The 27,240-nt window shown below is 49.0% G+C and overlaps 8 protein-coding genes and 1 non-coding gene across 9 annotated transcripts; 6 read left to right on the top strand and 3 right to left on the bottom strand.

The window, feature by feature from the left end:
- Positions 1 to 730: 730 nt before the first annotated feature.
- Positions 731 to 2,434, top strand: F5891DRAFT_997173 (uncharacterized protein; the record flags this gene model as incomplete). The annotated part of the gene is made up of 6 exons (XM_041378428.1): positions 731 to 751; positions 836 to 1,005; positions 1,070 to 1,311; positions 1,365 to 1,738; positions 1,788 to 1,911; positions 1,963 to 2,434. Coding segments are annotated over exons 3-6 (913 nt in total), but the record flags the coding sequence as incomplete, so codon positions are not given.
- A 1,789-nt stretch (positions 2,435 to 4,223) lies between these two features.
- F5891DRAFT_997169 (acyltransferase ChoActase/COT/CPT) lies at positions 4,224 to 6,750 on the bottom strand. Its single transcript, XM_041378427.1, is given in 9 exon segments — positions 4,224 to 4,475; positions 4,527 to 4,709; positions 4,764 to 4,987; positions 5,007 to 5,563; positions 5,613 to 5,700; positions 5,752 to 5,925; positions 5,975 to 6,131; positions 6,183 to 6,207; positions 6,258 to 6,750. The coding sequence occupies 9 exon segments, from the start codon at positions 6,642 to 6,644 to the stop codon at positions 4,351 to 4,353; spliced, it is 1,920 nt and encodes a 639-aa protein (XP_041233383.1). The 5' UTR covers positions 6,645 to 6,750; the 3' UTR covers positions 4,224 to 4,350.
- A 311-nt stretch (positions 6,751 to 7,061) lies between these two features.
- Positions 7,062 to 8,810, top strand: F5891DRAFT_1180834 (uncharacterized protein; the record flags this gene model as incomplete). The annotated part of the gene is made up of 4 exons (XM_041365985.1): positions 7,062 to 7,126; positions 7,176 to 7,191; positions 7,526 to 7,574; positions 7,630 to 8,810. 4 exons carry the CDS (start codon positions 7,062 to 7,064, stop codon positions 8,808 to 8,810), a joined length of 1,311 nt encoding a protein of 436 aa, XP_041233382.1.
- A 2,409-nt stretch (positions 8,811 to 11,219) lies between these two features.
- F5891DRAFT_997157 (CNH-domain-containing protein) lies at positions 11,220 to 16,532 on the top strand. The gene is made up of 13 exons (XM_041378426.1): positions 11,220 to 11,474; positions 11,539 to 12,333; positions 12,399 to 13,471; positions 13,527 to 13,670; positions 13,721 to 14,014; positions 14,069 to 14,338; positions 14,388 to 14,555; positions 14,611 to 14,983; positions 15,034 to 15,186; positions 15,238 to 15,506; positions 15,555 to 15,774; positions 15,825 to 15,908; positions 15,959 to 16,532. Exons 2-13 carry the CDS (start codon positions 11,550 to 11,552, stop codon positions 16,363 to 16,365), a joined length of 4,239 nt encoding a protein of 1,412 aa, XP_041233381.1. The 5' UTR covers positions 11,220 to 11,474; positions 11,539 to 11,549; the 3' UTR covers positions 16,366 to 16,532.
- Positions 16,533 to 16,655: 123 nt separating this feature from the next.
- F5891DRAFT_997152 (carbohydrate esterase family 4 protein) lies at positions 16,656 to 18,773 on the top strand. Its single transcript, XM_041378425.1, has 7 exons — positions 16,656 to 17,060; positions 17,111 to 17,161; positions 17,218 to 17,446; positions 17,549 to 17,690; positions 17,739 to 17,946; positions 18,007 to 18,245; positions 18,296 to 18,773. The coding sequence occupies exons 1-7, from the start codon at positions 16,709 to 16,711 to the stop codon at positions 18,527 to 18,529; spliced, it is 1,455 nt and encodes a 484-aa protein (XP_041233380.1). The 5' UTR covers positions 16,656 to 16,708; the 3' UTR covers positions 18,530 to 18,773.
- A 58-nt stretch (positions 18,774 to 18,831) lies between these two features.
- F5891DRAFT_1273534 (Sec1-like protein) lies at positions 18,832 to 21,805 on the top strand (the record flags this gene model as incomplete). Its single annotated transcript, XM_041370144.1, has 15 exons — positions 18,832 to 18,882; positions 18,941 to 19,069; positions 19,124 to 19,273; positions 19,336 to 19,425; positions 19,474 to 19,625; positions 19,681 to 19,950; positions 20,021 to 20,163; positions 20,214 to 20,292; positions 20,360 to 20,455; positions 20,515 to 20,598; positions 20,646 to 20,734; positions 20,786 to 20,942; positions 20,994 to 21,098; positions 21,149 to 21,419; positions 21,477 to 21,805. Exons 1-15 carry the CDS (start codon positions 18,852 to 18,854, stop codon positions 21,803 to 21,805), a joined length of 2,175 nt encoding a protein of 724 aa, XP_041233379.1. The 5' UTR covers positions 18,832 to 18,851.
- A 135-nt stretch (positions 21,806 to 21,940) lies between these two features.
- F5891DRAFT_214373 (P-loop containing nucleoside triphosphate hydrolase protein) lies at positions 21,941 to 23,663 on the bottom strand. The gene is made up of 9 exons (XM_041370933.1): positions 23,536 to 23,663; positions 23,443 to 23,485; positions 23,266 to 23,385; positions 22,979 to 23,214; positions 22,593 to 22,928; positions 22,319 to 22,540; positions 22,195 to 22,271; positions 22,078 to 22,145; positions 21,941 to 22,027 (listed from the first exon to the last, which is right to left on the bottom strand). The coding sequence occupies exons 1-9, from the start codon at positions 23,575 to 23,577 to the stop codon at positions 22,005 to 22,007; spliced, it is 1,167 nt and encodes a 388-aa protein (XP_041233378.1). The 5' UTR covers positions 23,578 to 23,663; the 3' UTR covers positions 21,941 to 22,004.
- Positions 23,664 to 23,690: 27 nt separating this feature from the next.
- F5891DRAFT_t12 lies at positions 23,691 to 23,773 on the top strand. The gene has a single exon. It is a non-coding gene; the product is annotated as a tRNA-Pro (tRNA).
- Positions 23,774 to 24,399: 626 nt separating this feature from the next.
- On the bottom strand, positions 24,400 to 26,660 carry F5891DRAFT_1273532 (uncharacterized protein; the record flags this gene model as incomplete). Its single annotated transcript, XM_041370143.1, has 5 exons — positions 26,110 to 26,660; positions 25,690 to 26,047; positions 25,451 to 25,563; positions 24,615 to 25,396; positions 24,400 to 24,564 (listed from the first exon to the last, which is right to left on the bottom strand). Exons 1-5 carry the CDS (start codon positions 26,342 to 26,344, stop codon positions 24,400 to 24,402), a joined length of 1,653 nt encoding a protein of 550 aa, XP_041233377.1. The 5' UTR covers positions 26,345 to 26,660.
- Positions 26,661 to 27,240: the final 580 nt, after the last annotated feature.

Genomic DNA, 27,240 nt, shown 5'->3' with positions numbered 1-27,240 from the left:
TAAACAAGAGCGGCTAATTCTGGTTTATCGGTATGAAAATAGACCCTACCGGCTATTCGTACTATACCGTTTTCCACAAGATTCTTGGGTCCGGACTCCGGAGCGCGCGTATTGTACAAATCGTCTCTTGGAATCTCTTATCAATCCGATTATGTACAGCGGTCACCGGTCAGCGCTAGCGCTCAGCTCTGCACACAGAGTACCTCGTCTTAACAGTTTTCGTCGTTAAACTCTCTCTCACACCCTGGCCTCATCAGGTCTAACCTTTACCATAACGTCCCTTGCCTGAACATTCTCAGGTAATTATCTCTCACCAAAAATGGAATTTCGATTAAATCAATCAGGTGCCGATGAGATCACGTGATTGGAGTTATGCCACACTAGGGTACTTATGCCTAGCCTTTACACAGACGTCGACACATCCTCTGACATTCAATATTCAACATTTACCGATATGGTGTTTACTCGCCTCGACCACGAAAAAGCTGCCGAGAAGACACCGTTTGCCACGGAGTCAGCAGGGCTAGCGCTATTTATGTAAGTTTTAGGATCGACCAGGCCTAATAATAAACACAACCAGCTAAGGAGATTCTGCTATGTATAGCGGTAAAAGCTGTATTCGAACCCAAACATTAGCAGCCGAAACATTTCATGAACGTACGGATGAAACTTCTTCGGTTCCGATGACAGTCACAGCTTACTCCGTATCTTCAATCAAAATTCACGGCGAGTTTTCGAGGTCCTTTGATTGAACATCAGGGCTTATGGTGCAAGGTGGAGGCAGCGAGAGGCTGCAGGGGCTTCTGGTATCGGTGTAGTTGGCACGCAGATGGGTCGCTTGCGCAAGATAGGGCCCGGTCTGTCGAATCATCAACCTGAGCCAGAGAGATATCGTGGAAAACTGAACTGAACTGGCGCTTGCTAGCAGACTGGCGCGACAGCCAGGTGAATCGCGATCGAGTGGTGCTAGAGGTCTTGATCTCCGTCTGCTGTAAGTCAGGTCAGGTACGTTGTCGTCTGATCTCACTTATTGAAAAGTTTATGATTATATTCATGATTTTCCTTGCAGCTTCGGAAGTTTTTAGAAACGATAAAAGGCTGCCTACTACGCTGCAAAACCCCAGCTCCATCGTACATCCTTTCATCGAGCTTGCCCACTCAGAGAACTTGCATTCAACGAGAATGGCTACCACCACAGCTTCCTCCTTCATTAGCTCTGTGATCCTGCAGCCCATCATCGTGGCGATCAGCAGCGCTGTGTACTCATCCCTCCTATCCTACGAGATGGTCGGGAACCTCGACTGGAGACCGGTAAGTCCCTCATTTGCGGATTTCATAATCTTTCTGATCGTGCCGCACAAAAGATCGTCATATGCGCGACATCTGATGTCCTTGTCATCGCGGCTGACCACCTGAAAGATCAAGAAGTTGTCATCGGTACTCGAGGCGCGGCTGTCATAAAGCGCTTTACCCCCCTTGCGCGTATCTTTTTGGCGCTGAATGCGTCGCTGCTCGTGGCAGCTCTAAGTCTCAGTCCGCCGAAAGCGACGCTCTTCACCGCAATTTTCACTTCCCCTGCTTTTTTGTGGACGACCCCGCTTGATGTTTCGCGGATCGGCACAATGCTGAAGAGACTCATAGGGGCAAATTATAGTCAAGAAATGGACAAAGCTCGCAAACCGTTCATCATCAAACGGGTCCCTGGCATGAAGGCTTTTTTCAGCGGTACCATCCGAAGGTATGTGCTGTCGCATCCTGACGGTTTATGGTCTCTGACTTGAAGACAGCTGTGGGGTGTTCTTAGTCGTCCACTCGGCGCTGCAGTCGCCGTGGAAATCGACGCATAACGCACTTCCATGGACGATCGCCGAGACTCTCGTTTGGTCGATGGTCAATCGCACCGGTCATTGTGTAAGGCAAATTTTTATTGTAAATGTACTCGCGACTCAAGGTGTTCTAAAGATTATGTCGGACGTGCGCGACTACGACGAGGACAAGGAGGCCGGAGTCCCGACCATACCTGTCCTCCTAGATTCTCTTCTGAAGACTCGGATGATCTTGACCGTCGTTCACGCAGCCGTCTTGACGGCCTTCCGCCACAATCCGTTTATTGTGGCAAGTTCCTGCTTCGCCATTGCTCTTGTTTGGATTCTAGGGAAAGATACTCCGAAACCTTACTTCCGTCTTAGTCTTCACTCTCAGTCGATCTTTATTGTTACGTATGCTGTTTTGCTCACTTTTGGTTTGATTTAGACCACTATTACACATCTTAGGGGCTATAGAAAGGTTCTCAGGCCCAGGGGTGGATCTTCGGTGTCGATTTTTAGAGTCTGTTTTATTTACTCAGTGCTGTACGTCATGGTGTGTCGATTTGTGTATGTTTTCTGTATTTACTAGTAGTCTCTAAATGTCACGATTACTGGATAGCGCTGAATATTGGCCTCCAAATACCTCGACTCGAGTGTTTTATTTCAGGTTATGCTGGGTTTGAATTCTTTGGATAGTGCCGCATCCTTAGCGATCTGACAGAGTCAGGGGCTGGCGTCATTAGAATGCCTAACGTTTCAACAAAATTCGAGAACGCCGTCGCTCAAAAAGCTAGCTCCACAGCAACTCCACAGCGTGTGCCACTCCGATAAAATCGTACCCCTTGAAACTCGATAAGAATAAGGTAGATACGCGTCGATATAGATCGAAGAAAATGGATTGTATGCGGACTTCGGCCAGGGTGACTCGACGTGACATGTTGTAGGGTGGCTAGGACTTACAGTAACGAACACATACTAGCAGTACATATATTCATTTTGCTACAACTTGAATATTATGTTCATGAAAAACCAAAACCGTGCACCGTGACATGGATGACACCAGCCGTGTCATCATCAAGAAGCACGTAAAGTTCTTTGATTGGGATATCATGGTAGACGGACATGCAGTGTTTATCTCCACCTTAGCGCCACCTGCAGAACGACCAAGTCAACCAAAAGTCTCACGTGAAGCGGATTGCTTCGCTTTGGCGGCAGAATTCAGCTACTTTTGTAAGTCATCATGATTGACAAAAGTAGCTAGCATGAGCGCCTCTAAATTTCAGGCGCTCCAACGATAAACAAGGGCGACTCATTCTGGTATACGGCTATTCGTACTGTACCGTTTTCCCTCGAATTATCGCACACTAATGCTGCTCGCAGAGTACCGCGTCTTGACAGTTTCCGTTGTTCGATCATCTCGCTCACATTGCTAACCCTCATCAGGCTTAACCCTTACATAAATACCCTGAATCTTTTTCTAACCTCAAGTAATTATTATGCGCAAAAATTGAATTCATCAGGCCCGCGACTTGCCCGGACAAAACAAAAGTGATCACGTGATCGCTTATGTGCCAAACTAGCTACTAGGGCGCTCTAGCCTTTACACAATATCCTCTGCCATTCAACGGTTTACCCATAAGAGTCTATATGGTATTTACTCGCCTAGACCACGAACAAGCTGCCGAGAAAACACTGCGTGCCACGGAGTCAGCAGGGTTGAACGTTGAACTCTACTTGTAGCCTCAATGGAGTAGGACAAGGAGAATCTGGTATGTCGATGAAACTATAGCTGTAAAAAACCAAACTCGCAGCCGAAACTTTCTCATGATGAACGGAACTCTTGAGATCCGAGGATCCAATTTACGAGTCCGCACAGGAAAGATTTCCGAACCACCACTGCATGAAGAAATTCACGGCGAGTTTTCGAGGTCCCGTCACTTGACATCAGGCTTTATGGTGGCAGCGAGAGGTAGCAGGAGGCTCCGGTATGGGTGCACTTGGCAGGCAGATGAGTCGCGCTTGGGGGCCGGTCTGTCAAAACATCAACCTGACCCAGCGAGATGTTGTGGAAAGCTCAACCGGACTGGTAGTCGCTAACAGACCGGCACAACAGCCAGGTGATCGACCATCGTGTCTTGACCGTCGTTCACGTAGCCGTTTTGACGGCAATCCATTTATTGTGGCAAGTTCCTCCTAGACCATTATTTATGCATATCTTAGGACCAAATTGTTCTTCGGGGGGACTGGTCCAGATGGAGTCGAAGGTCATATTTTGAATTGCCATCTTGACAGTCGAATCACATGGGATTAGTTCATGAATAGGAATAAGCGAGTCAGGGCTGGCATCGTTGGGTGTCAGGCAACGTGTACCAACCCGTACCCCTATCAACATATTTCACCCACAGGGGATTCATCTTGAAGCTTGAAGCTTGAAGCATACACTATTATATAATTTGGACAAATGAATTCTACAGCAGTGACTGACAAACCGAAAGCAGACGCCGTAATCCTACAAAACTGCGCACACAACACACCAAAGTTGTTACAACATGGACTTTCGTTGACCAGCGTGCAAATCATACAGATCAACCGCGGCCCTCGCAATCTCATTCATAAACTCCTGGTTTGGCATCTCCTTTCGTGAGGTGACGGTAAATTGCAGACGGTCTGTGTATAGATGTCAAACTCGGCACACCTAAGATTACAACTCGAACGTACCGTCGTATCCAGTCATGTATGCCACCCCAAAGCCCTCCGGTACAACTTCACCCCATCCATACTGAGGAAAGTGGTCCGAGAAAACGGCACTCGTGCTCAGGACCCAGTTTCCGGACCGTTTGTACAAAGGGTCATTGTACAACTCTGGAACTGGCTCGCCTTCTCTCAGGCACATTTTCATTCCTATTTTGCTCGTCAACATGCAAGACTCGTTCCAAGAAGACAAGGGTGACTTACCCAGCATGTGCCGATCTACTCCTTCTCCGGACCCTGCTGCCTTCGCAAGTGCAATATGCGCTTTGCCAGCAGCATCAAAAAGCTGTTTCCGGTCCTCACAGCTGACACGAGGGTCATCCATCGCCGAAACAAAAGCATCCGATTGCGAGGTGACGACCCTGATTGTTTCCGTCCGGCCTTTCCAGTATCTACGTGTAGTCGCTGCCTCGTAGGTCCCTCCTTCCCTGTTCAGTCCGCGTGAACGGAAGTAAGCGGGCATATGCTAGTTGAATGATCATCTGGGCCCACGAATCGGGGGACACACGAAACGCCTTGATGGCAGCCTTGCCATAGGATGTGAGGTGGTATGACATTGACTGTGAATCAGCAAGCTCGTATGCAGCTTTCGACGCCTTGTCGATTGCGGTACGCGTCGTGTCGTCTACCACGAAATCTAATGGTTCGGGTTTTGGCGGTGGAATCGCAGACGGCGCCCCGAGGTCAAAAGCAGGATCAGCGAGCCAGTCGAGCACCTCATCGCACATACGAACAGTAGGTGTGCCGTCCATAACGGAATGCTCGCCCATGAGACCGGCACGTGCGTTGTCAAAAACGATAAACTCGACAGGTTTATCAACCCAGCGGTTCTTCAGACCAGTTGCATCCAATGTGGATGGTGAGAGCGAACCGTGCCAGAGAGAGCGGCTGTTAGCGATGGAAGAGGAGGGCATGTCGGTGTCAAGGGAGATGAGGAAGGCAGAGGAGTGTATCGTATGCAAGATGGATGCGTTATGTGGGTCCGCGGCCAGGTGGGCATGGTCCTAACATTGTTCAGGGGGTTTCGCGAAGAACGTGCATAGATAGATGTACCTTGGCCCATACGTCACGGTTTGATGCAGTCAAAACGCCAACTCCTGGGTATTCCTCGGTGGTAGAATCGTAAATATATTGTATTTGTCTGTAGTGAACATTAGTTTGGGATACAAGCAGCAAAGCGGGAGGTACACACTTCTCTAACTCAGTCATGCTGAGTATTCGCCCATTTATGATACCCTTGAGCTTCCAGAACCTGTTCCTCCTGACAATAATGATATGGCCTAATTCATCTACCCCGAAACCCGCGTGGGATGCACTCCAGTCGAGACCGTGAAGGCCAGGTATACGACAACAGTCAAACATCCATCTTCATAAGAGGTTAAAGATGAAAACAACTTCGATGTTCCGTCACGTACCGATACGTGTCCATACAGAATTGACCCTCCTTTGTTCCGTCAGGGCTCACCTGACCACTTAGCAACTTCTGCCGAAATACGAGGGCTCCACGTGCAAGGCCAGCAGCACGAGCAGCAGGGCTTTGCGGAAGGTGGGCAGGTTGCCCATCAAAGCCATCTGATATGAACGGTCAGAGCCGAGGACACGAGGAACTGTCGTACAGCTCACAGTAATATGAAACATTCACCACAACCTGCGCCACGTGTTAATTTAGCGCCATGTGCAGTGGAGCAGTGGGCGTACCGAATCTCGATAGCCCAAGTAGCCGAGATCATCCCACCACTCCTCCAACCAATGTTCGCGTTCACTTGCACGTTGCATTAGACGAGACTGCAATATGCTCCCTGACCCAGCGTGTGATCCGAATGCATCAATCTTCTTGACAGCAGCGGTGAATTCAGCTTCCGAATGTGCCAACGGTAACAATGACGTCTTCAGTCGCTCGAGAGTAGCAGTGAGATTTGGAACTGGCAACCGAGGAAGAGAGTCATGTTGGGCCGCGAAGTTGGGTATTGGAGGGGCAGCTGCTTTCCAGTCAACTGGACGTGGCCCGGTGAGAGATGGCATGTGGATCTTTCTGAATAATAATGGTCTCCGACGAACTTTGAAGGGAGGGAGCCTGGCAAGCATTGGGCTGGAGAAATGAGTACTGCAACACAATGCAACTTATTTGAATCTATCTGAATAGTATCCGAGTGATGTACCGACTATCACGAGCGTCGCTGTTACGACTCACGTGTTTGTCGAAAGTTAGCCGGAGCCTTCCATACGGTTGACCTCGAACTTCATCGTGATTCCGCCAGTATCTGTCAGACTTTAGTGTTGGACTGATTATGTCTTCATCTCTGTAGAAACAGTCTGCTCGTTTCCCCTTGCGGTGTAACTATTCCCCGATGTGTAGAGGAAGGCTCGGGCTGCTGTTCTGGTGTTTTTTTCCGTATTCAACTTGAATGTTTTAACAGAAAATATCGCCAGGTTCATGCCCAATAATCCGCGGACATATGCCGACCCCTTGCAAATCAACGTTCAACCCTGAAGGCTTTTCCAATGGCCAATAAGGGAAAGAAGCCTGAGACAGAGCCCCGCAAAATCTGCTTCGACTTCGCAAGACGGTAAGTATGATGTTTGTTTTTAGTACCATGCTAACTCTCTGCTCCCCAGTATCTCAGCTGTCCAGGTATGCACGATTCACAGAAGCACCGAATATGTCATGGAAATAGTAAAATGTTTTCTTTGATTCAGTGAACGCCTTCTAAATCTCGTCCCTAGGCGTCGTTAGCAACCGAATATAGAGCCTCAAGTTAGTCCTGATGACGTGGCATGGCGTACTTCACGGTTGTAGGCCTTTGTACAGGTACCGGTTGCCGTCTTGATGTTTTGTTATTCATGCTTACCTCACTCCATTGTGTCTTCCCTCATCAAATACAACCTGCGATATAATATTATCATGGAGTCCATGTATTTCTGTGGGTTCACAAGCAAACTTAAGAAGTTCAGATATTCACTTGAAGGCAATTTCCTCTGATCTCCACGCAGATCAAGCATTGTCCAACTCTCTTAGTATGATTCGTACCACATTTGCATCGTTCCTATGATAGTCTCTAGTAATTTCCAGCATCCACAGAACCAAAGCACACCGAACGACTACAAAGGAACAAGCGATGGACTTGTGGTCTCGCACACAATGCGACACTACTGTTGTGGATGGTGCCACAATTCATGGGTAGTATTAAAGGCATCAAACCAGCTCTGTCTCTTAATCACATCATGGCACCTACTCCCATCTCATTCAGATTTAGCGACCTTCCAACTGAGCTCGCTCTCATCATATTCAAATATGCTGCACAACCAGATTTTACTCAACCTAACACTTGGCTTGCCAAAAATTCATACTCATCCGCCCTTGCACTATCTCTCGTCTCCAAAATTGTCAGGCGCACTGTGCTTCCAGAACTTCTGCACACAGTGTTATTGCCAGAAGCTCGCCACGTGGCAGCTTTCATACAGGCTCTACGTATGCAGAAAACATACGTCGATCAACAACAGCATGATCTATCTCTTGATTACACATCTCACGTGCACAGGATGTGGTTCGGATATGTTTATAGGCCTTTGTCAAACCCACAGCCTACCTTCATTAGCAGCTCTATCCCTTCTGCGACTAAGCCTGACTTAGAGTCAGATGTCAGCTTGCTGGCTCCGGTAATCCTCGCCGTACCGTCCCTCGCGATTGAATGTGCGAGCTTGTATATACTTTCAGATTGCCTCAAGTATGCGTGTAACTCCGATGTCGACTTGAATGTCGACCACAAAGATTCCCCGCTTCCTTGGAGCACGAAAAGTTTGACGCTATCGGGTGATGTCACTGCTTCTCCATGGTGGCCCTTCATAGGGACTATCCATGGATATACTTTCCTCACTTCCATCCAACACCTCACCCTACTTGCTCCCTCACCCTACGAGGTGCCTTCGTGGATGGCACGGGCTCCTTTCAAGCAACTTCAGACATTTTCGATGCTCATTTCACACGGGGAACCTCCGGTCGCTGAATCTGCCCCTACGTGTAGTGCCACAACGACACGGGTAGAACTGGTCACGTTCCCTGCTTCCCTACTGCCGGACCATTGGACATTCAAGGAAATCAGGGCGTATATAGAGAATGGGGTGGGGACCATGCCAACTGTTCCACTACCAGTGCCCCGTTCTGGCAAATTGTGTACGCTTTGTCTGGATTGCCAGAGTATTTGGGCAAATGGATGTGAGGGCCCCGGGCAAATGGTACAAGTGCCAGACTGATTATTATGCATATATGTGCTTGTTCGCAATGGGCTGTCTGATTTATTGTACACTACTACACTTGAACACGATCAAAACTTTTGTTATTTTTCTGACTTGTCTGCTGCGACCAATTCAATAGTAAGTACTAGTTGTTTAATCCGTCTCGAACTCCACATCGGCGGTGAGCGAGCAATTCCCATAAGAAACGCTGAGGGCTGCGAATGACCGACGGAACGTCGGACATCAGAAGACACTAGTGACTATCCGCAGCAGATGTGGTTCTTTTTCTTCTTGCGATCGCCACTAGCCCATCAAGGATTGATTGATTGATTGATCGATCATCTTGATCATATGCGCATGCAGCTAGTACACCTTCAAGTTCGGTTCATGAGGTCAGTTGGCATTATAGTGAATATGGCTGATCAAAACTCACTCGACCCTCTGCCGAGTTGTTGTAGGCACAAGGTAGCCTTGACCATGACCTATGTGTGCTGACACAGATGAGATTACCATTCTTCAGGTGGGATCAGCTCGTTCCCAAACTCCTGTTGTTAGAGCTTTGCGGTCTCGTGATTGAAGACAGTCTGGCAACACAATCGTCCAGCGAAGCGGATCCTTTCTGGAGTCACATCAGCGATAACTTGCAACCGTCGATGGGCATGATCTGAGGCAGCTCAAGCCCTGGTGTCAATACGTGCCCCTCTTCAGAATCTGGTATGCGTTATCATATAACATCGTCCGAACGCGTGGTTACTGACCTGTCTCATTCTCAAACAATCCTGCAATATCAGTTGCTTGTTATTTTTGCGATATAGACTGCTCACCCAGAAATATCCGAGATGACTCAGAGACCAGTGTCACAAGATGCCTTGCGGAAAAGATTCATAGTGCAGGAGGACTACTCACTCGGATGGGAAGACCTGAGAAGACCCGTACGAACTGAGGAAGTTGACGAGACCAGATTCTCATTTGGCGACGTCCGTACATAATGCCAAGCCTAGTGGGTTTAGTGTAATGCTTCAATTGCTTGTGGACCAAGCTGCCCTTTCCTTTAGTTGAGCTCGCAAGGGGCCTCCTCCCTGAGTTATTCTCAACGCAATGCCTAACCATTCTTGCTCTTTTTTTCCCGTAAGAACTCGATATTCGAGGTAAGTGCCCGTCGGGCTTAGAGCCCTCGTGTAGAAGCTTGTCTCTCCTGACCTTGAATATCAATAGGGTTCGGGAGAGAAGCTCTTACTACGAATGATAACCAGTACAAGTCGAACTCCAAGTTTCTGGCCCCGAGGACATACTCGCACCCCTTCAGACTCTTGCCACGGTCCTATGCTCAGGCTCCGAGAGTTCTCATTCAGAACGTAAGTGCACAATGACGAAATCGTTTCTACTCGGCCCCGCGTGATGGAGAAGATAACGCCACGTAAGTAAAGTCTTCTCCACAACTAGCTAGACTGAGATCGCCCTAGCGTAGGCAGACCAATTGAAGAAAGATAGTCGTTCCTTGCATTACGACTAGCCAAGTTTGGGGTTCCCGGCGGGACTCCTGCGAAGTAACCGAGTCCCGGTTTGGCCAAGCGTAGATCGCCAAGCCTGCGGCGCCCTCGATTACAGTTTGGTAGCATGTGCTCTCGCCTGGCAAGTGTCTAGAACATCAATTAGTGTTTTGCGCAGGCGGCTTAGTCCGATGGCGTGTCCTTTCATTCCTATTTACAAGTTATGAGCACAATACGGCGGTGGAGCAGTAAGGGTAAGTCCAAACTTGCAGCATCTGGCAGGCGCGCCTGAGCGAACGAGACTTCTGCTTCTCCTTGAACCGTATGGGTAGTTAAAGCAGGCCATGCGTGTAGAAGTGAAGCTTTTAGTGATGAGTCTATTCCAGCAACAGTTCTCTTTCAGACTCGCAAATGATAGCAGATAATGACCAATTACCAACAGGAAACCCCCTGACCTGCTGACTCTTGCCATTACGAGACGGTCCGAGGAATGTCTGCAAAGACCGAGCTTTGCCGCGATCTAGAATTAGTCGAGCGCCCGCGCTACAAGATGAAACCATGATTCCACTGGGTTCCTAGTCAACCCTTGGCCTCGAAGCAAGTGGCTTCCTTTTAAATTCTTTAGCGGAGCAAGTCCCGAGCAACCTTGCTTTTAAGGCGGGGCCGAAGCCCACTCGACCAGGATGAAGGCGTCTGTAGTATGTCACAAACGCGGTCAACATCGCGATACGAGCCGCGTAATGATAGTGTCAAGAGGCTATAGGTAGGACAACAGCCTTAGCCCATCTTTCTTTTCATACTCCGGTACATCCATGTGTTCTGTGTGTGTTTCGTGGAGCGTGAATATTTGGAGTTGGTGGGCTTCGTGTGAGTGTGAGTGTCGGGAAGACTGATCCGTGTTGCCAATGCAAGTGGGAAATCATGTGGAGAATTCACCAATGACGTTTTCGATACTCTACGTAAATCAAACTGTATCCTGACCGTAACTTGTATTTCTACATTCAGTGCATCAACGAAGTTGCCGCGGTGGTCACTGCCATCATCGATCACTACATTGTCTTCGCCGTCGTTAACGCTGAGGAAGAACGTGTGAGCGAATTAGCGGGCGATAACCAAACTTGGTGCAACTACAGGCCGAAAACTGAGTCTTGTGTGATCTCTACCACGCAGCCAACGCCAGCACCAGTGACTCGTACGTGACGATAACTCTCTTGTTTACCAACTGTCCACGATTACCCTAGAGCACTGATTGTCAGATACGGGCGCGATGGACAGGCCAGCTGGGCCCCGCCAGCCAGACAAGCGAAATGAAGCATACGAGTCCATCTTCGGTCGGCCATCCGCTTCTCACCACCAGGCAGGACAATATCCTGGCCAGCCTGTTGCGCAGCAGCTGCAATATGCACAGTCAGTACATGGCATGCCTGTGCATGGTGTCCAATACCACAACCAACCATACCCCGCACACTACCACCACGACAGGAGGACATCATACTCCCAACGTCAACATTACTATCCAAATCACTTACCACAACACCCTCAGCAGCACCTGCAGTCACCATACAGGCAGTCATATCCACATACAGCTGCATCTCAGCAACAACTGCCTGCACACCACCATGCACAGCACACCCGTCCACACACTCTGGCGCCTCCCATGATCCATGGTCGTGCTAGATCTGTCGTCAGTTCACCCCATGCTGCTGGTATAATCTCACCGCTACCAGACGATCCGCCCGATGAATCCCTCGAGGCTCTTACGAGAGCAGGCCTCACCCCTGCACAGGCTTATCAGGCCCAAGTTTACCGTAATAGTCCTACCAATCAACAACAGCCCAACGAGCAGGCCAATTCCACAAGGGAACCCTCTTTGAACGGCAACCATCATCGTGTCTCTAACGACGTGCCCCTTTTGGGCGTCAATCTTGACCTCGAGGATACTCGCTTCAATATCGATTTTGGCACTGACGATCACCGAGGCCCAGAAGAGTCCACAAGCGAATTGCCATGGACCATTCCGAACACAGGTGCAAATGCAAGAGAATGTACACGTGGGTTCCACTCTCCCATATCTGGTCCCATTGCACAATGAGCTCATAATGTCCCCCTTCCAAAGCAATGGCTCCCTTCCCAAGGGCACAGCAATATCGACAAGCAAGCCCTCTTTCCATCGCATCTGATCAGAGCAATTCATCTGCCAGTTCACGACCACAACCCCCTCAGCTCGACACCACTCTCATGTCCACTCGTAATTCCCTCATCAGTAGTTCCCCTGCTTCATCCTCCCATGCTGCCGCTTCCACCAGTCGTCGATCCTCAGACTCTATCCGTACGATGCCTGGTGCTGCCTTTCGTCGTGACCGCACTCCACAAGATCGGTCCATGTCCATGTCAGCTGCTTCGGGCAGCATCCGCACTATGATCGATCGCGGCTCTCGCGCCCCGAACCCATTTATGGCTGGGGGTCGCACCAGCCTCACCACCTCTGCACGACCACCTCGCCGAACACCCATTGTATACCCTGCACTCCTCTCTCGCGTGGCGGAGGCTTTTCGTGAACGCATCAACCTCCAGGATCGTATTAAGGACGGTCTCACATATAAGGATGCCTTCGATGGTCGTGAGGCGGTCGACAAAATCTCATATATAATCAAGACTACTGACCGCAATCTCGCCCTACTTCTTGGTCGTGCCCTCGACGCACAAAAGTTCTTCCATGATGTCACCTATGACCATCGGCTCAGGGATAGCGCTGCAGAGCTGTACCAGTTCCGCACGAAATTGAGCCCATTCGTGAGCGGTGAGCTGCAGACAAACTTTGGGGATAGGGATGATGATGGTGATTTGAAACCGGAGCGGCCATCGCCTGGCCCTCAAGATTGTGGATCGGGGCCCTTTGGACAGGGATCGAACGACTCGCATGGTGACACACAGGAGAAGGACGCTTCACCTATTATCGAGATCCCTGATCCGCGTGGGCCCCAGGGATCAGAGAGTGTCGATGAGATGCCCCTTCCTTCGGGCGTTTTCACGCTTCTTACAGACTGCTACTCGCCGACGTGCACGCGAGATCAGCTGTGCTATAGTATCGCATGCCCTAGGAGGCTTGAGCAGCAGTCACGATTGAACATGAAGCCACAGCCTGGGCTCAAGAAGCAGATATCGAGGGAGAGCTTGGGTGACTTTGTGGTGCGTGTGATACAGACATCCTTTCCCTAGCGCTGATTGCGTTCCATCTGGGCAGGAACCTGGTACGCTATGGATACACTCCGTCCCGCAAGAGGTCGTCAACAGTGTCTCCGACGCCGAGAAAAGGCGCCAGGAAGCTATTAACGAAGTCATATACACGGAACGTGACTTTGTCCGCGACATGGAATACCTTCGCGATGTGTGTCTTTGTACTTTATACTATCTCTCGTGGACTAATCTTCTGCACAGGTCTGGATAAATGGGCTGAAAGACAGTGACATCATCCCCGCTGAAAGTCGTACGGACTTTGTGACACAGGTCTTCTGGAACATCCACGAAATTATCGCAGTAAATACCCGCCTTCGAGACGCGCTCAACAAGCGACAAAAGTCATACGCTGTTGTGGAGCGCATCGGAGACATCCTTCTTGATTCTGTGCCGCATTTCGCGCCCTTTGTAAGTTACGGTGCTCACCAACTGTATGGCAAGTATGAGTTCGAAAAGGAGAAGAGCTCCAATCCAGCGTTCGCACAGTTTGTGGAAGTGAGTCGAATTTACTATCATGGTTTTTCTTGGTGGTTGATGCGGTGTCTTTAGACTACGGAAAGATTGCCAGAGTCGCGCAAGCTTGAGCTCAATGGATACTTGACGAAGCCGACCACGCGATTAGCTCGATATCCACTGCTTCTGGAAGCGGTCTTGAAGCACACGCCTGATGATAACCCAGACAAGCAAACGCTTGCGCAGGTGGTTATTATGGTCCGCGAGTTTTTAGGGAAGGTGAATGTAGAGACGGGAAAGACAGAGAACCGTTTCAACCTTTTACAACTCGACCAGCAGCTCGTGTACAGGCCAGGGGAGCAAGTGGTATGCGTCCACTTCGTCATCGTGATGTGTTGCTGACAATGTTCGATAGGACCTGAAGCTGCAGGATCCTGGTCGTGAACTCGTATACAAGGGTGCTCTGAATAAAAGAGGTGGTGGGCAAGGGGACAGCGGAGACCTGCTTGTATACCTCTTTGACCACGCTCTACTAATGGTGAAGCAGAAGAGCAAACACGAACAATTCAAGGTCTATCGACGAGTAAGTACCTGAATCCTATAGTGAATGCCTGTTCTCAGCCTTATCCGTACCGCAGCCGATACCCCTCGAGCTCCTCTTCGTGCACGTCACAGATGAATCCAATAACTCCAATCGTCCTGCTAACGCTCGTCAGGGGCATAAAACGCTCACGAAGAAACCCAGTTTCAACCGAGGTACACCGTATGCGCCTGCCATTCCAATTAAAGTCGATGGCAAAAGTGGATTTGCCATCACGTTCATACATCTAGGGCGCAAGTACTACCAGATGACGCTTTGGGCAAGCACATTTGTAAGCCACCGCAAATGGGTCGAAACCATCACGAAGCAACAGGAATCTCTCCGTGAGCGGAGCACAGTGTTTGAGACAATCACCTTGTGCGAGGGCTTCTTTCTCGGGCAGAATAGGGTGAACTGCGCCGCGCCGTTTGGTGAGTGATTCTGGTGCATACTCCGGGAAAAAGATGTTGATGAGATGTAGCGTACGGAAGGAGAATCGTGTATGGGACAGATGACGGAATCTACCTGTCGGATTTGAATCATCCAAACAGGGAACCAGTCAAAGTGCTGGCTCTACTGGATGTTTCTCAAGTCGATGTCCTGGAAGAGTTTCAATTACTCATAGTACTTTCTGGTCAGTTTTCATCGTTTCCGCGTGGTATTTTGTTTATAGGCTTTGCTCTAGAACGACAAGTCATCACATTCCCGCTAGACGCTCTCGACCCCATGGACCCAATGTCTGGCTTGAAGCGGGCGAAGAGGATATCGTCGCACACGACATTCTTCAAGGCTGGCATTTGCCTAGGAAAAGTCCTTGTTTGTATCGTCAAATCGAGTCCGCTGTCTAGTACGATTAAGACATTGGAACCAATTGACCAGAACATTCGCGGAAGGAGTAAACCGACGTTCCGTAAGATTTTGCAAGGCGGGAATGATACGCTGAAGGCGTTCCGAGTAAATTTTCTCATGTGTATGGTGTCCATGTGGCTCATTTTGCCGTAGGAATTCTACATTCCCGTGGAGTCGAGCTCGATCCACTTCCTGAAAACGAAGCTCTGTGTAGGGTGCACGAAAGGCTTCGAGATTGTCGACCTCGAGAGTCTTGATACGCAGGGACTTCTCGATCCAGCCGACACTTCCCTTGACTTTGTACGGAAAAGAGAAAACCTTCGGCCGATGGCTATCTACCGGGTGGATAACGAGTTTCTGCTTTGTTATGACGGTAAGTGGCCAAGACGTCTCCTTTCCTGCGAATGACTCATCCGTCCCTAGAATTCGCATTCTATGTGAATAAAAACGGTTGGCGGTCCCGACAAAATTTCATGGTGCACTGGGAGGGGTCGCCCACCGGTTTTGGTATGTTCAGGCTTCAAGTACGTTGGGCCAGCACTAATTAGTTCAATCAGCCCTTCGTTTCCCATATGTTTTAGCGTTTGAACCTACGTTCGTGGAAATCCGGCATGTCGAGACGGGTCTCATGTCGCAAGTCATCCAGGGGAACAACCTCCGTCTTTTATTCGCTGACATGCCGTCGTCGGCAACGCATTCAGGTAATGCGCAGCAAAACCAATACTACGGGCAGCAGATGTATAGTCAATATCAACAGCCGACTCCGTCACTTTATGGGCAGTCGTCGGTATACGGACAAGGATACGGTTCACCTGCCCATTCCCCCCAGTCTCAGCATGCACGCCTCATACCATCGGGGCGCGACGAGATCTTGATGGTTTCTGACGACCGCGTGTTAACATTGCGAATGGCTGTGGGACAGCATGTTATTTGTGATACGGTATCGCTGGCGTCATCGCGATGACTGTAGGTATTTTTGTTTTGCGTATGTTGTGATATTCAGATATGTTATACGAGTAACATCTTTTGTGATTTTGTCTGTTAATTCGTGATACTAGTACCCTCACCATAGCATATATTTCTATTGCATTTGTGTAGTTCAAACAATGAGATTGATCAATTGATATATAATGTCCACGTTGCTCCGAGAATAGCGTTTCCAAGGGACGTTATTACCATTTTTAGACTGACTGCGATCCCATTTTTGGCACATGTTTTCTTTTATAATTATTTTTCTCGCTCTCTTTCACCAATCTTTGTTCCTCCCGTCACTCTTTTGACTTTGTCTTGGCCAGGCCCATTCCGTCATGCAGCTGCAAGCTTTTGTCGCTCTTTTATCACTTCTTGGGGCCGCTAATGCCAATCCCGAACGTCATGCTCGTCTCGCGAAGAGACAGAATGCTGGGGCCGTCGTCACGGTTGGTTCGAGCTCTGCTAGTTCGACTTCCTTATCATCCGGCACCCCAACAACGAGCTTTACTTCATCGACTGCAACGGCCTTGGGTTCACCCGTGCCAACCACACCCGTTGGCACCACTATCCCTCCGCTTGTTAATATCACTTCCGGCATGGCGACCCCTTCAACAGTCCCTCTCTCTGCTACTTATTCCGCAGGCGCTACACCTTTAATTTCCGGTGCTCCAGTTTTGCCTACTCCATGTAAGTTTTCATATCTGTGCATTTTTCAGTGCTGACAATATTGTGGATAGTCGTATTTCAAGCCGCAGACTGGCCTACTCAAGATCAGATTGCACCTACTGGTTTGTGTTGTAAAAAATTACGATAAGTTACGAAGCGTAATATTATTATTACGCAGATTCCGACGAGGTTTCCGAATGGATGGAAGAACTCAATGGTTTCAATATACCCGATATCACTCCTACCGTAGATGGCACTTGCGTAAACGACCCAGCTGCTGCCGCGGAAGCTGCTAGTCGTGGTTGGTGGACTTGCGGTGGTTATACCCGTGTTACTGATATCACCGCTTGTCCGAATAAGTTGACATGGGGCGTCAGCTTTGATGATGGCCCAGGTTTCTACAGTATGTGTATTTTTCTAGCATTGTATCACTTAAAGCTGATGTTTCTTGAATAGCTCAGTGTGTTATTTTTGACATTCTTGACTGTATTTTTCTTATCGATTGACAGGGAGCTTCTTGACTACCTGGCTTCCAAGAACATGACCTCGACCTTCTTCGTTATTGGTTCTCGTATCGTCGAGCGTCCTCAGGTTCTTGTGGAGGAGTATATGTCTGGGCACGAAATCGCTGTGCACACCTGGTCGCATCGCGTACGTTTGGTAAAATCACTCTTGTATCTATGGCTAATCGCGCAATAGCCTCTTACCATGCTTACTACTGCACAAGTCGTAGCTGAGCTGGGTTGGGCACGTAAAGCTATCAAGGATGTCATTGGTGTTACTCCCACATTGATGCGTCCCCCTTACGGAGACATCGACGATCGTGTTCGTGCCATTTCCCTGGCAATGGGTATGGTCCCCGTCATCTGGACTAGCACTGGTACTGGCGCAACGTTTGATACTAATGGTTAGCTATCTCAATTTCATGCTTGGAGTTCGAACTTAGATTTATTTTAATCGACAATAGACTGGAAGGTTCCTGGCGGTGTCGTCACAGGTCCTCAGTCCTTTGCCACTTTTGAGGCTATTCTAACCAACGCAACCTACGCTGAACACTGGGTAGGTGCAGTTCGGGTCACCCTCGTTCGACTTCACTCATTTTCACCTAGATTTGTTGTTCTGGAGCACGACTTATACGCGCAAACTGTCGATCTTGCTATTGGCTACACGTTGCCTGCTGCTATGAATTTTACCCCTACGCTTACTGTTCGTAATCTCCCTTATGTGCGGACAATTATCTGACCCTCGTTGTGCAGCTCGACTCCATTGGTCACTGCAACGGCATCCCAAGTACGAACCTGTATCGTGAGAGCAACCAAAACGCGAGCTTCCCCTACCCGAACAGCACTAGTGGTGACACGTCCGTCCCTAGTGGCTCAGGCGGGAAGGGTAGCACCAGCGCGACTTCTGGTACTTTATCGAATGCCATAATGCCTATATCTATGGTCGTTGCTTCATTGTTGGCTGCTGGCGGCTCCCTCCTCATGTGACCTGACGGATATACCATTTACGCAAACTTTATTAATCTAGACAATGATGGACGTACGGCAGCTGTATATATATTTCGCCCCCTTTGTGGACAAGTATGTTTTTGTGGATGCTGCTCTATCTACTCTGATTCTAAGTACCCCGTTTTCTCTGTTCAATATGTTGTATTTTGTGTGAAATTTGGGACAGGTTTTTGCAGAGAGCAATAAATCTCTGACATGAACTGCTGGCAGATAAACATAGTACTTACGGTGATAGCCGATACTAATAAGGCTTGGATCCGGAGGACAGTTAAGTTACGGTTGCTGCCAGCCATATCGACTCATGGCTTCACTCATCACCGCTGTTCGCTCAAGTATGTGCGCTGCTTTCTTATAACCCAGCGAGCGCTAATGTGCACATCACAACTGCAGAATTACTTCAGGCAATTAGATCTGTGAATCCCCCTGGACGATGGAAGATTCTTGTGGTGGACGAACACTCACAAAAGCTGCTAGGTTCAGTTCTTAAGCAGTTCGATATCCTCGAGGAGAATGTCACTCGTGAGCCCTTGTCAGTCGGATAACTCAATTAGCACTAACAGCCACATGGGTCAGTGATCGAGTCAATATCCAGTCACCGGGAACCGCAGCAGTTTGAGGCAGTCTATCTACTCATGCCGACTACGCAGAATGTCAATCGCATCATCAAAGACTTCAGTGACGGCCGCCAGCAGTATCTTGGGGCTCACTTATTCTTCGTCGATGGTGCGCTTTCTCATCTGACTTCCGTGCCAGTTGCATCAGTTGAGGACAGGCGTGTGCTATAGGATTGTCGGAAACCTTATTTGAGCACTTGACGACATCCCCTGCTGAACCGCACCTCAAAGGACTGCAGGATCTGTTTGTCAACTTCCGGGGTGAGTTTCGTGCGGAGGCCACTCACGACGAAGCTTGATGTTGATTAGGGTGCCTCCGTATGCAGCGACCGAGGCGCAAACTTTCTCTCTTCAGTCACCAGGACTGTTCTTTAACACTTTTAGCCCACCACGAAATGAAGCTGCAGTTCAAGTCAGCGCGATTGAAGCTTGAGGAGGAGTTGCGGTTTGTTAGCAAAACTGTACGCATTCAAATGCAGGTGCCTGGAACCATGTTTGTAAACTCAATTTTTGCAGATAGCAAATGTCTGCATCACACTCAACGAGTTCCCGTACGTTCGGTACTACATGCCAACTCACCACACTCCCCTCGGTCCCCTCAAACCCAATGACCAAACGCGCGCTCCTCCGCCTCCTGAAGGCAGTGGTCGATGGCGAACCAATCTGGCTCGCGGAGACGCTGCACGTGCCTACGAGGTTGCTGACACGGACTTCGTTACGAAGTTGCTTGCATTTATGATCCAGCAGAACCTGGATGAGTACAGGCGAGTCAATCCGGAGTTCCCTGTGAGTGCTCAACTTAGGTCAACTGTTGACTTGGATCGGCTTGTTGAATTATTATGATGGACAACGCTAGAAAGCTTCTGATCCTCCCCGACCCCGCGGTACGCTTATAATCACGGACCGATCTATGGATACTGTCGCACCTTTCATTCACGAGTTCACATATCAGGCCATGTGTAATGATCTGCTGCAGATAGACGACGGCACAAAATACATGTCCGTCTGCGCGTGCTAGCGCGAAAGTTCACTAACAATTTTACCCATAGGTACAAGTTCCAGTCATCGGTCGGATCTTACGAGGACAAGATCGCCACCCTTTCCGACGCTGACTCGGTATGGACCACTGTGCGCCACATGCACATGCGTGAAGCGATCGACAAGCTCATGGCGGATTTTAACAAGTTTATGGAAGAGAATGCAGGCTTTCAAGGGCGAGGGTGCTGCCAGTCTCAATGACATGAAAGATATGCTTGCAAATTTGCCTCAATATCAAGAGCAGAGAGAAAAGGTGGGTGTGTGCGTGTGCCTGCCCGTATCGATGGTACTAATCTTGTGATGACATCCAAGTTCTCATTGCATCTGAACATGGCGCAGGATTGTATGAACCTGTTTGAGAAGCACAAACTACCGCTGGTGGCCAACGTTGAGCAGGTAGCTGTGATACGTTCTTTCGATGGACAAAACTAACGCATATTCAGTGTTGTGCTACTGGACTCACCGCAGAGGGGAAGACACCGAAGACTCTTGTTGAGGAAATGGTGCCCTTGTTGGATAGCCAGGAGGTCATGTTAGTATTCATATAGCCCTTCTGGGTGGCTAGCCTGATAGTCTTGCATAGAAATGCCAACAAAGTGCGCATGGTCGCGCTTTACATCCAACACCGTGATGGTGTTCCAGACGAGGATCGCCGACGATTGTATCAGCATGCACGGCTGAGCATGACTGATCAGGACGCCGTCAATTCGTTGGTTCATCTCGGTGTTCGCATAAGCAGAGTACGCGTGTGGCAAGTGTAATTCATTATCCCACTCATGGTTGCACCCTAGGGACCTTCAGACAAGGATACGAAGAAGAAACTCAAGCAAAAGACATCCAGTGACGATGAGTACGAGCTCTCACGGTACCGACCTCTGCTTCGGACAGTCATAGAAGTACGAACACTCTTACATCTCACTGCTCTGTGCTGAAGACTATCACCCAGGAACATTGCACCAACAAATTAGACCCCACGCTCTTCCCCTACGTCAAAGATTCCCCAATAGTTTTGTCGCCAGCTGCAAGTCTCAAACAGACAACACCCCAAACCACGTCCCTACGCAGTGCGAAGCCCAGCTGGCACAAGGCTGTTCGGCCGAATGCTCTTGCGGAGAGCAAGCAACGTGTTATTGTGTTTGTGGTTGGCGGGATGACATACTCGGAGATTCGAGAGACATACTCGTTGTCGACGTTGCTAAACAAGGATATCTACATAGGTATGTCATTTGTCTCATCAGGGGCTTTCGAGGTTACTGAAAGCTTTTCATCTATAGGCTCAACACACGCTATCACGCCCCGTAACTTCATCGATGATCTGAAAGTCCTTGAGATTGCGGGCGTCGGCTCACGCGCTGTGCCAAATGGTGTTTCGTTGGCAACAGCACATAACACATACCAAGAGTATTATGATGAGAAGTACTTCACACCAGACCCTCCTGTACCTCAACGACCCACACTGTCAGTGCCGAAGGACTCGAAACATTCCGCCAACAAGCTTACGAAGACACCCTCGTCTTACTCAACATCATCGGCGTCGCTGGTCGGCTCGGGCACGGTGGAAAAGGAAGAAAAGAAGAAAAAGAAGGGGCTTTTCCGTTTCTGATTCCTATCATACCTCTCCTACTTAACCAATTTTTCCACTCGAACCACCCCCGGACGATATTCAACGACGCGGAAGTGTGTAGACTATAATAGGGTGACATTAATGTACCTTTTGGATTATTTCGTTTCTTAGTCGTGGAATAACCCTCGAATGCGAGATAAAAATGAGATACAATGCAGGCGGTATATTACATGTGGGTCTATGCAGAATACTCCAACTTGGCTGCGAATTGCTTGAGAAAATGTGACGAACTACAAAGAGCCTGGACTCACTCTCGTGCTTTTTAGCATCGCTGACCTTCCGTGCAGCTTTAGTGAGATCTTCTTGAACGATGTATTCTCTTCGCGGAAGTGAGCGAAAAGTGCTTGTCATAACAAACTAGAACTCACCGGTCGTCCCTAATAGCGAACATGCCTGCTTCTGTCACCACATTCCGCAGGTCAGCACCATTGAACGCATCCGTGAGCTGCAAGCTGGGTGAGATGAATTCTAGATGACAACAATAGAACCCACCTTCACGATTGCTTCATAATCAATGTATCCGCTCTTGTTCACGGGTTGTGCATGGATCTTCAAAATCTCTAGTCGTGCCTGTTCGTTCGGTAGAGGAATTTCAATCTTCCGGTCTAGTCGACCAGGACGGAGGAGAGCAGGGTCAAGAGTGTCTGGCCGATTGGTTGCCATGATGAGCTTTGTCCGTCCTAGGGAGTCGAAACCATCCATTTGGTTCAATAGCTGTGAAAAAGTGAGCTTGATCTCACAAAGAAAGTGCAGAACAGACACCAACCTCCATCAATGTTCTCTGAATCTCACGGTCTGCACTGGTACCCTCCGAAAACCGCCTTCCACCGATGGCGTCGATTTCATCCATAAATATTACGCAGGGCTCATGATCTCTTGCATACCCGAACATCTCACGTACGACTCGTGCGCTCTCACCAATGTACTTGTCGACGATAGCAGAAGATACTACTTTGAGGAAATTAGTTTGGAGAGTAGCTGCAACAGCACGGGCAAGGAGAGTTTTGCCCGTCCCTGGAGGACCGTATAAGAGGACACCCTTAGGTGGTTTGATACCGACCCGGAGGAAGAGTTCTGGACTGAGCAGAGGGAGCTCGATCACCTGGAGAATAGTAAGTATAAAGCAGCAGGAAGAAATTATAGCAGACATACCTCACGCAGCTCTCGTACCTGCTCACCCAAGCCACCAATACCCGCGAACGATGCACCTCCAGGATCTTCCAAGCTCATCTTGTAAACCATAGGATCTACTTCTCTTGGCAGGATACGCATGATTGTGAGGGTGGTCATGTCAAGAGAAACCCGTGTGCCTGTCTTGAGTTTCTCTGCTGGTAAGGCGGGACGGTAAGAGACAACATATCGAGGTCCCGACGATGCCTTTACAATGACTATGCAGTGATTGAGCGTCCCAACAGATGAAGAAACCTAATGCGACTGACATCGTTCGTCATCTAGTTGTTTCATGACCTCTCCAATAATCTGTCCAACGGACTGCACGGCCTTGATGTCATCCTCGGTCTTCGCGTATTCAGCCTCAAGATCTTTCAATGAAAACCGCACTGTATGTTAACAAATGTTAGAAAGCTTCGAATACTCCTGATTCGACAAACGCTAACGATTCTTGAGACTCTGACTCGAGTTCTCGTGACTCTGCATTTTCTATAACAGAGCTGAAATCAGCAGAAGTGCAAGACAGGCGGCTCACTTACATCCCGGTAGCTCTTGAGAGCATCCTGTCTTCGTTGGTCCATTGTGCTAGATGATGTCGGTTCTTAAGAATCGGATGAACGCGAAGGGACGCGTCAGTAAAGACTTATTTGGAACCTACACGATTATGGTGGTTTAGTAAGTCAAGACTTTTATCGGCCTGGTGGTCTAGTAGTATGATTCCTTGTTAGGGTTGATCCAAATTCGAGGAGGTCCCGGGTTCAATTCCCGGCCAGGCCCTTTTCTTGCTTTTTACTTACGTTGACGCCCTTGTTCAGAAATACAGAAGTTATTCACGCAGTGGTAGGATAACATTCTCCAGATGTTAAGGAATGATTAATTGTGATATTTCGTCAGTCTGACCGTCTCTTGGTGTTCTATCTTACCCGGTGTATACTGCGCGACGCCAGCGCCTACATTGAGCTACATTGACCGCAACAACTGATATAATTGTAGGTCTCTTACGTTTCTCGCTATCAGAATCGGCTGTCACGGTGGTATCTTCTTTTTACATGAAGAAATGTCTCAATTGAATGGAACGCTTGTATGAGTATGTCAAATTCGTTGAATATGGAATAGAGTTTAAAGACTGGTGCTGAGACGTACCAAAAAAAGAACCGGTGTCAGACTATCGGATGAGATTCTGGTCGCAGGGGTCATTTGCATTAATCATCCTATAAAGCAAGATGGTTGTGGGATGCCAAGACTACTGAAGATCCTTGCTTTTGATAATTACAAAAAGCCAACACATCAAAAACATTTAAACAGTGCATACGTCACGCATGCGGCGCACTTGAACTCCATGTGCAATAATTTTGTACAGAAGACTTACACGTGTCAACAATAATGCACGCGAATCGTGTACCCTAAAAACCATATGGCTCCCGCCGTCTGATGCACTTGGGTTGTGGTCTTTTCCATTCCCCTTTGTCTGGGTCTGGCCATAAGGAAGCACTGTCCCATTGGACTTGAAGTGGTGCGTTGGGAGTCGGGAAAAACCCAAACGGCCAAGTAGGCAAATAGCACATCTCCTACACGACGAGGTCAGTCACTTTGCAAACAAGTAACTTGATTTTGTTACCTCGAAACCACAGGCAGGTCGGCACTTCACCCACACGCTCCAGTCCAACCAGGAGATTAACTGTGTCACATCCTCCTTCCATTCGCCCATGAGAGTATGTATGTGTTCAACTTCAGGGCGTTGTTGCGCAGGATAAAGGGCATCAACTCCAAAATTCATGCCAGAAGCCCACATTTTTGTGGCGACGCGACAAATTTCATGCGTAGTTTCCCGCACCGCCTGCAGAAGCAAACGTTCGGAGGGCGTCAATGTTGTTCCACGAGACGCTATGGAGGCCGCATGCGATGTAGCACATTCCCGAAAAACTGGCGCAGCCCACAAATTTGTCGCGTTGGCAGTGACGGAAATATTGGGAGGCAGAGCTGCAAACACAGTGTAGGGCAGAACGACAGTGCGCAGTTGTCTCTGAATTTGTTGTGCGTGGTCAAAGATCGACCCATCGTCCAACGTTAGGTTCAAAAGGTGCTGTATGAATTCCAGGCGGCTGGCATATCGATCGACCACCACGCGCAAGACCGTTTTCCAGTCAATGCCGCTGGTTGTCGAGGGTGGTCGTGCTAGCGCTTGAGCTAGCCTGTCTTGGACGCGTTCTATATCCTCTAATGATATTCCTCCTACTCGATGGTCCCATCGGTCCAAGCCTACACGACGTGGCACCAAGGAGGGGACAAGAGCGGTGTCGTAGAAAGAGACGAGCCCAGAAAAATCAAGCATAATCCGAGTTTCTCCTGGATAATTTTCGCGCCATGAAGCAGAATGCATTAATTCAAAAGCGTGATGCACTGATGTCCGAGAATAAATCAGGCCTACGCCAAAGCAGGGACACAGTCGCTCACTAGTATTGGGATCCTCTGGCAGATTGGGCGCATCGGTGCCGATGCGAATGCTCTCGAGATTTAAGAACGAAACGACCTCCATGTGAGAGGTGAAGTTGCAAATCATAATTTCACTATGACCGTCGTCAATAACAAATCACCAAGGAACTACGCCTGGGTTCGCACAAATTCATTTCCATCCTAAGACCCACATATCAGCATCAGGCATTCACGTGCACGCATCCCAACATCCAACAAACCTCACAAAGCCATTCACGTCATACTTCTGACCCCATTTACACAGATCCTTTATGCGCTGCTCTTCGTTGTCCACCCACTCGGGTTTCATTTCCGACCATGCCACAAGATCTTGGGTGTCCATGGTGCCCTCAAGGATGTTCACAGCGCTGCTTCCGTCAAAATAGAGCACTTTCATCGGCCGAGTGACTGTAAGGGTGAGGTGCCAGCACCCTGTCTCGATTGACCCTTGGCAGAAAATAATGGAGTGGTCTGGCTCTACGCCCACCCAATCCAGGGCGGTCGGTAAATGGGGACCGGTGATGGCTCCATGGTGCAGGAGAGTGCCCACGGGAATAGTCCCTGGGACTATTGTATGACCTGCAGGGCGCAAATGATGAATCGCGAGTCACCTGAGTGGAGTTCAGTATTTTCAGACATACCAATACGATGACGAGTATTTGCCCAGTGTTGAAGCAGAGAATTGGCTGTTTCGAACACCAGATGTCCTGTCGCGTTCACCGCAGGTCTTTCATCAAGGTCCCATTGTCCAAGATCGGTTTCGACCCCCGGGTAAAAGGATGAAGGCGTATGGCTCGACAGAGGTGTCTGTGCAGTCAGAACCCGTTCAAAGGCAAGAAAAAGCCAGACGGCTGCGGCTTTCCTCGTAAACAGCATTTCGACGAGGGGGCAAGGGCCTTTGTAAGCTTAGTTATACACTCAGTCACTGGGCATATTCATAACGTTATGATTTTACGCGACCCTTTCCGCGGCTATACTGCAGTGATAGGCGAATTCGATAGCGAGATAGCAGTTTTCGATGTTCATTCTTCTATAGCTCATGATTGTCTTCCAGCCACCAGATGATCGATGATAGGATAATGACGAATATTATTTCCTGGATTGTTGTGCGCAGCGATGATCATGGGGTACTTAGTCTGCTGTCACGGTAGTCAGATGAGTCATGAGAAGATAATTGTCAATGATAAGGCTGAGCGCTGCAGTGCTGAACAACGTTGAACCGCGGCATCAACTGTTCTGCACAACGTCACACTCTGTCACCTCACGTGATGTATCGTAATTAGCGACTGGCTACGTCCACGGGGTCAAGTCACTTGAGCGGCAGAGTTTGGGCATAGTCACCAAAGTCACGAGCCTTCTAGTATCTACTCCTTGGTCTTCCAACACAGCTTAACAAACCCTAACATCACCATGCCACGCCGCAAGCATCAATTTCTCGAAGACGATGATTCTGACTCTTCAGAAGGCTCAGAAGCCGACGTAAACCTACACGACAATGACCCAGACGTTCGTGCTGAGCGTGCCCTTTTCGAAAATTCGCACAAACGACGTCGGAAGAATGGTAAAGAAGACGCAATTTATGGTGTTTTTGGTAGCGACAGTGAGGATGAAGGCTACGGCGGCCTCAACTCGAAACGCAAGAGAAGTGACTGGACGAAGGCTCCCGCATTTGTCGCAAAGGGAAAAGTAGATTTGGAGGAGGATGTGGAGGCGCAGGAGGACGAGGCAGGGGACGAGGAACAGGAAGTGGTGGATGAAGCCGACGGGGTCGA

This window comes from Suillus fuscotomentosus (assembly GCF_016647785.1).
Source record: "Suillus fuscotomentosus strain FC203 chromosome Unknown F5891scaffold_2, whole genome shotgun sequence".
Lineage (NCBI taxonomy): Eukaryota > Fungi > Basidiomycota > Agaricomycetes > Boletales > Suillaceae > Suillus > Suillus fuscotomentosus.
This window is presented reverse-complemented; position numbering and strand designations above follow the sequence as displayed.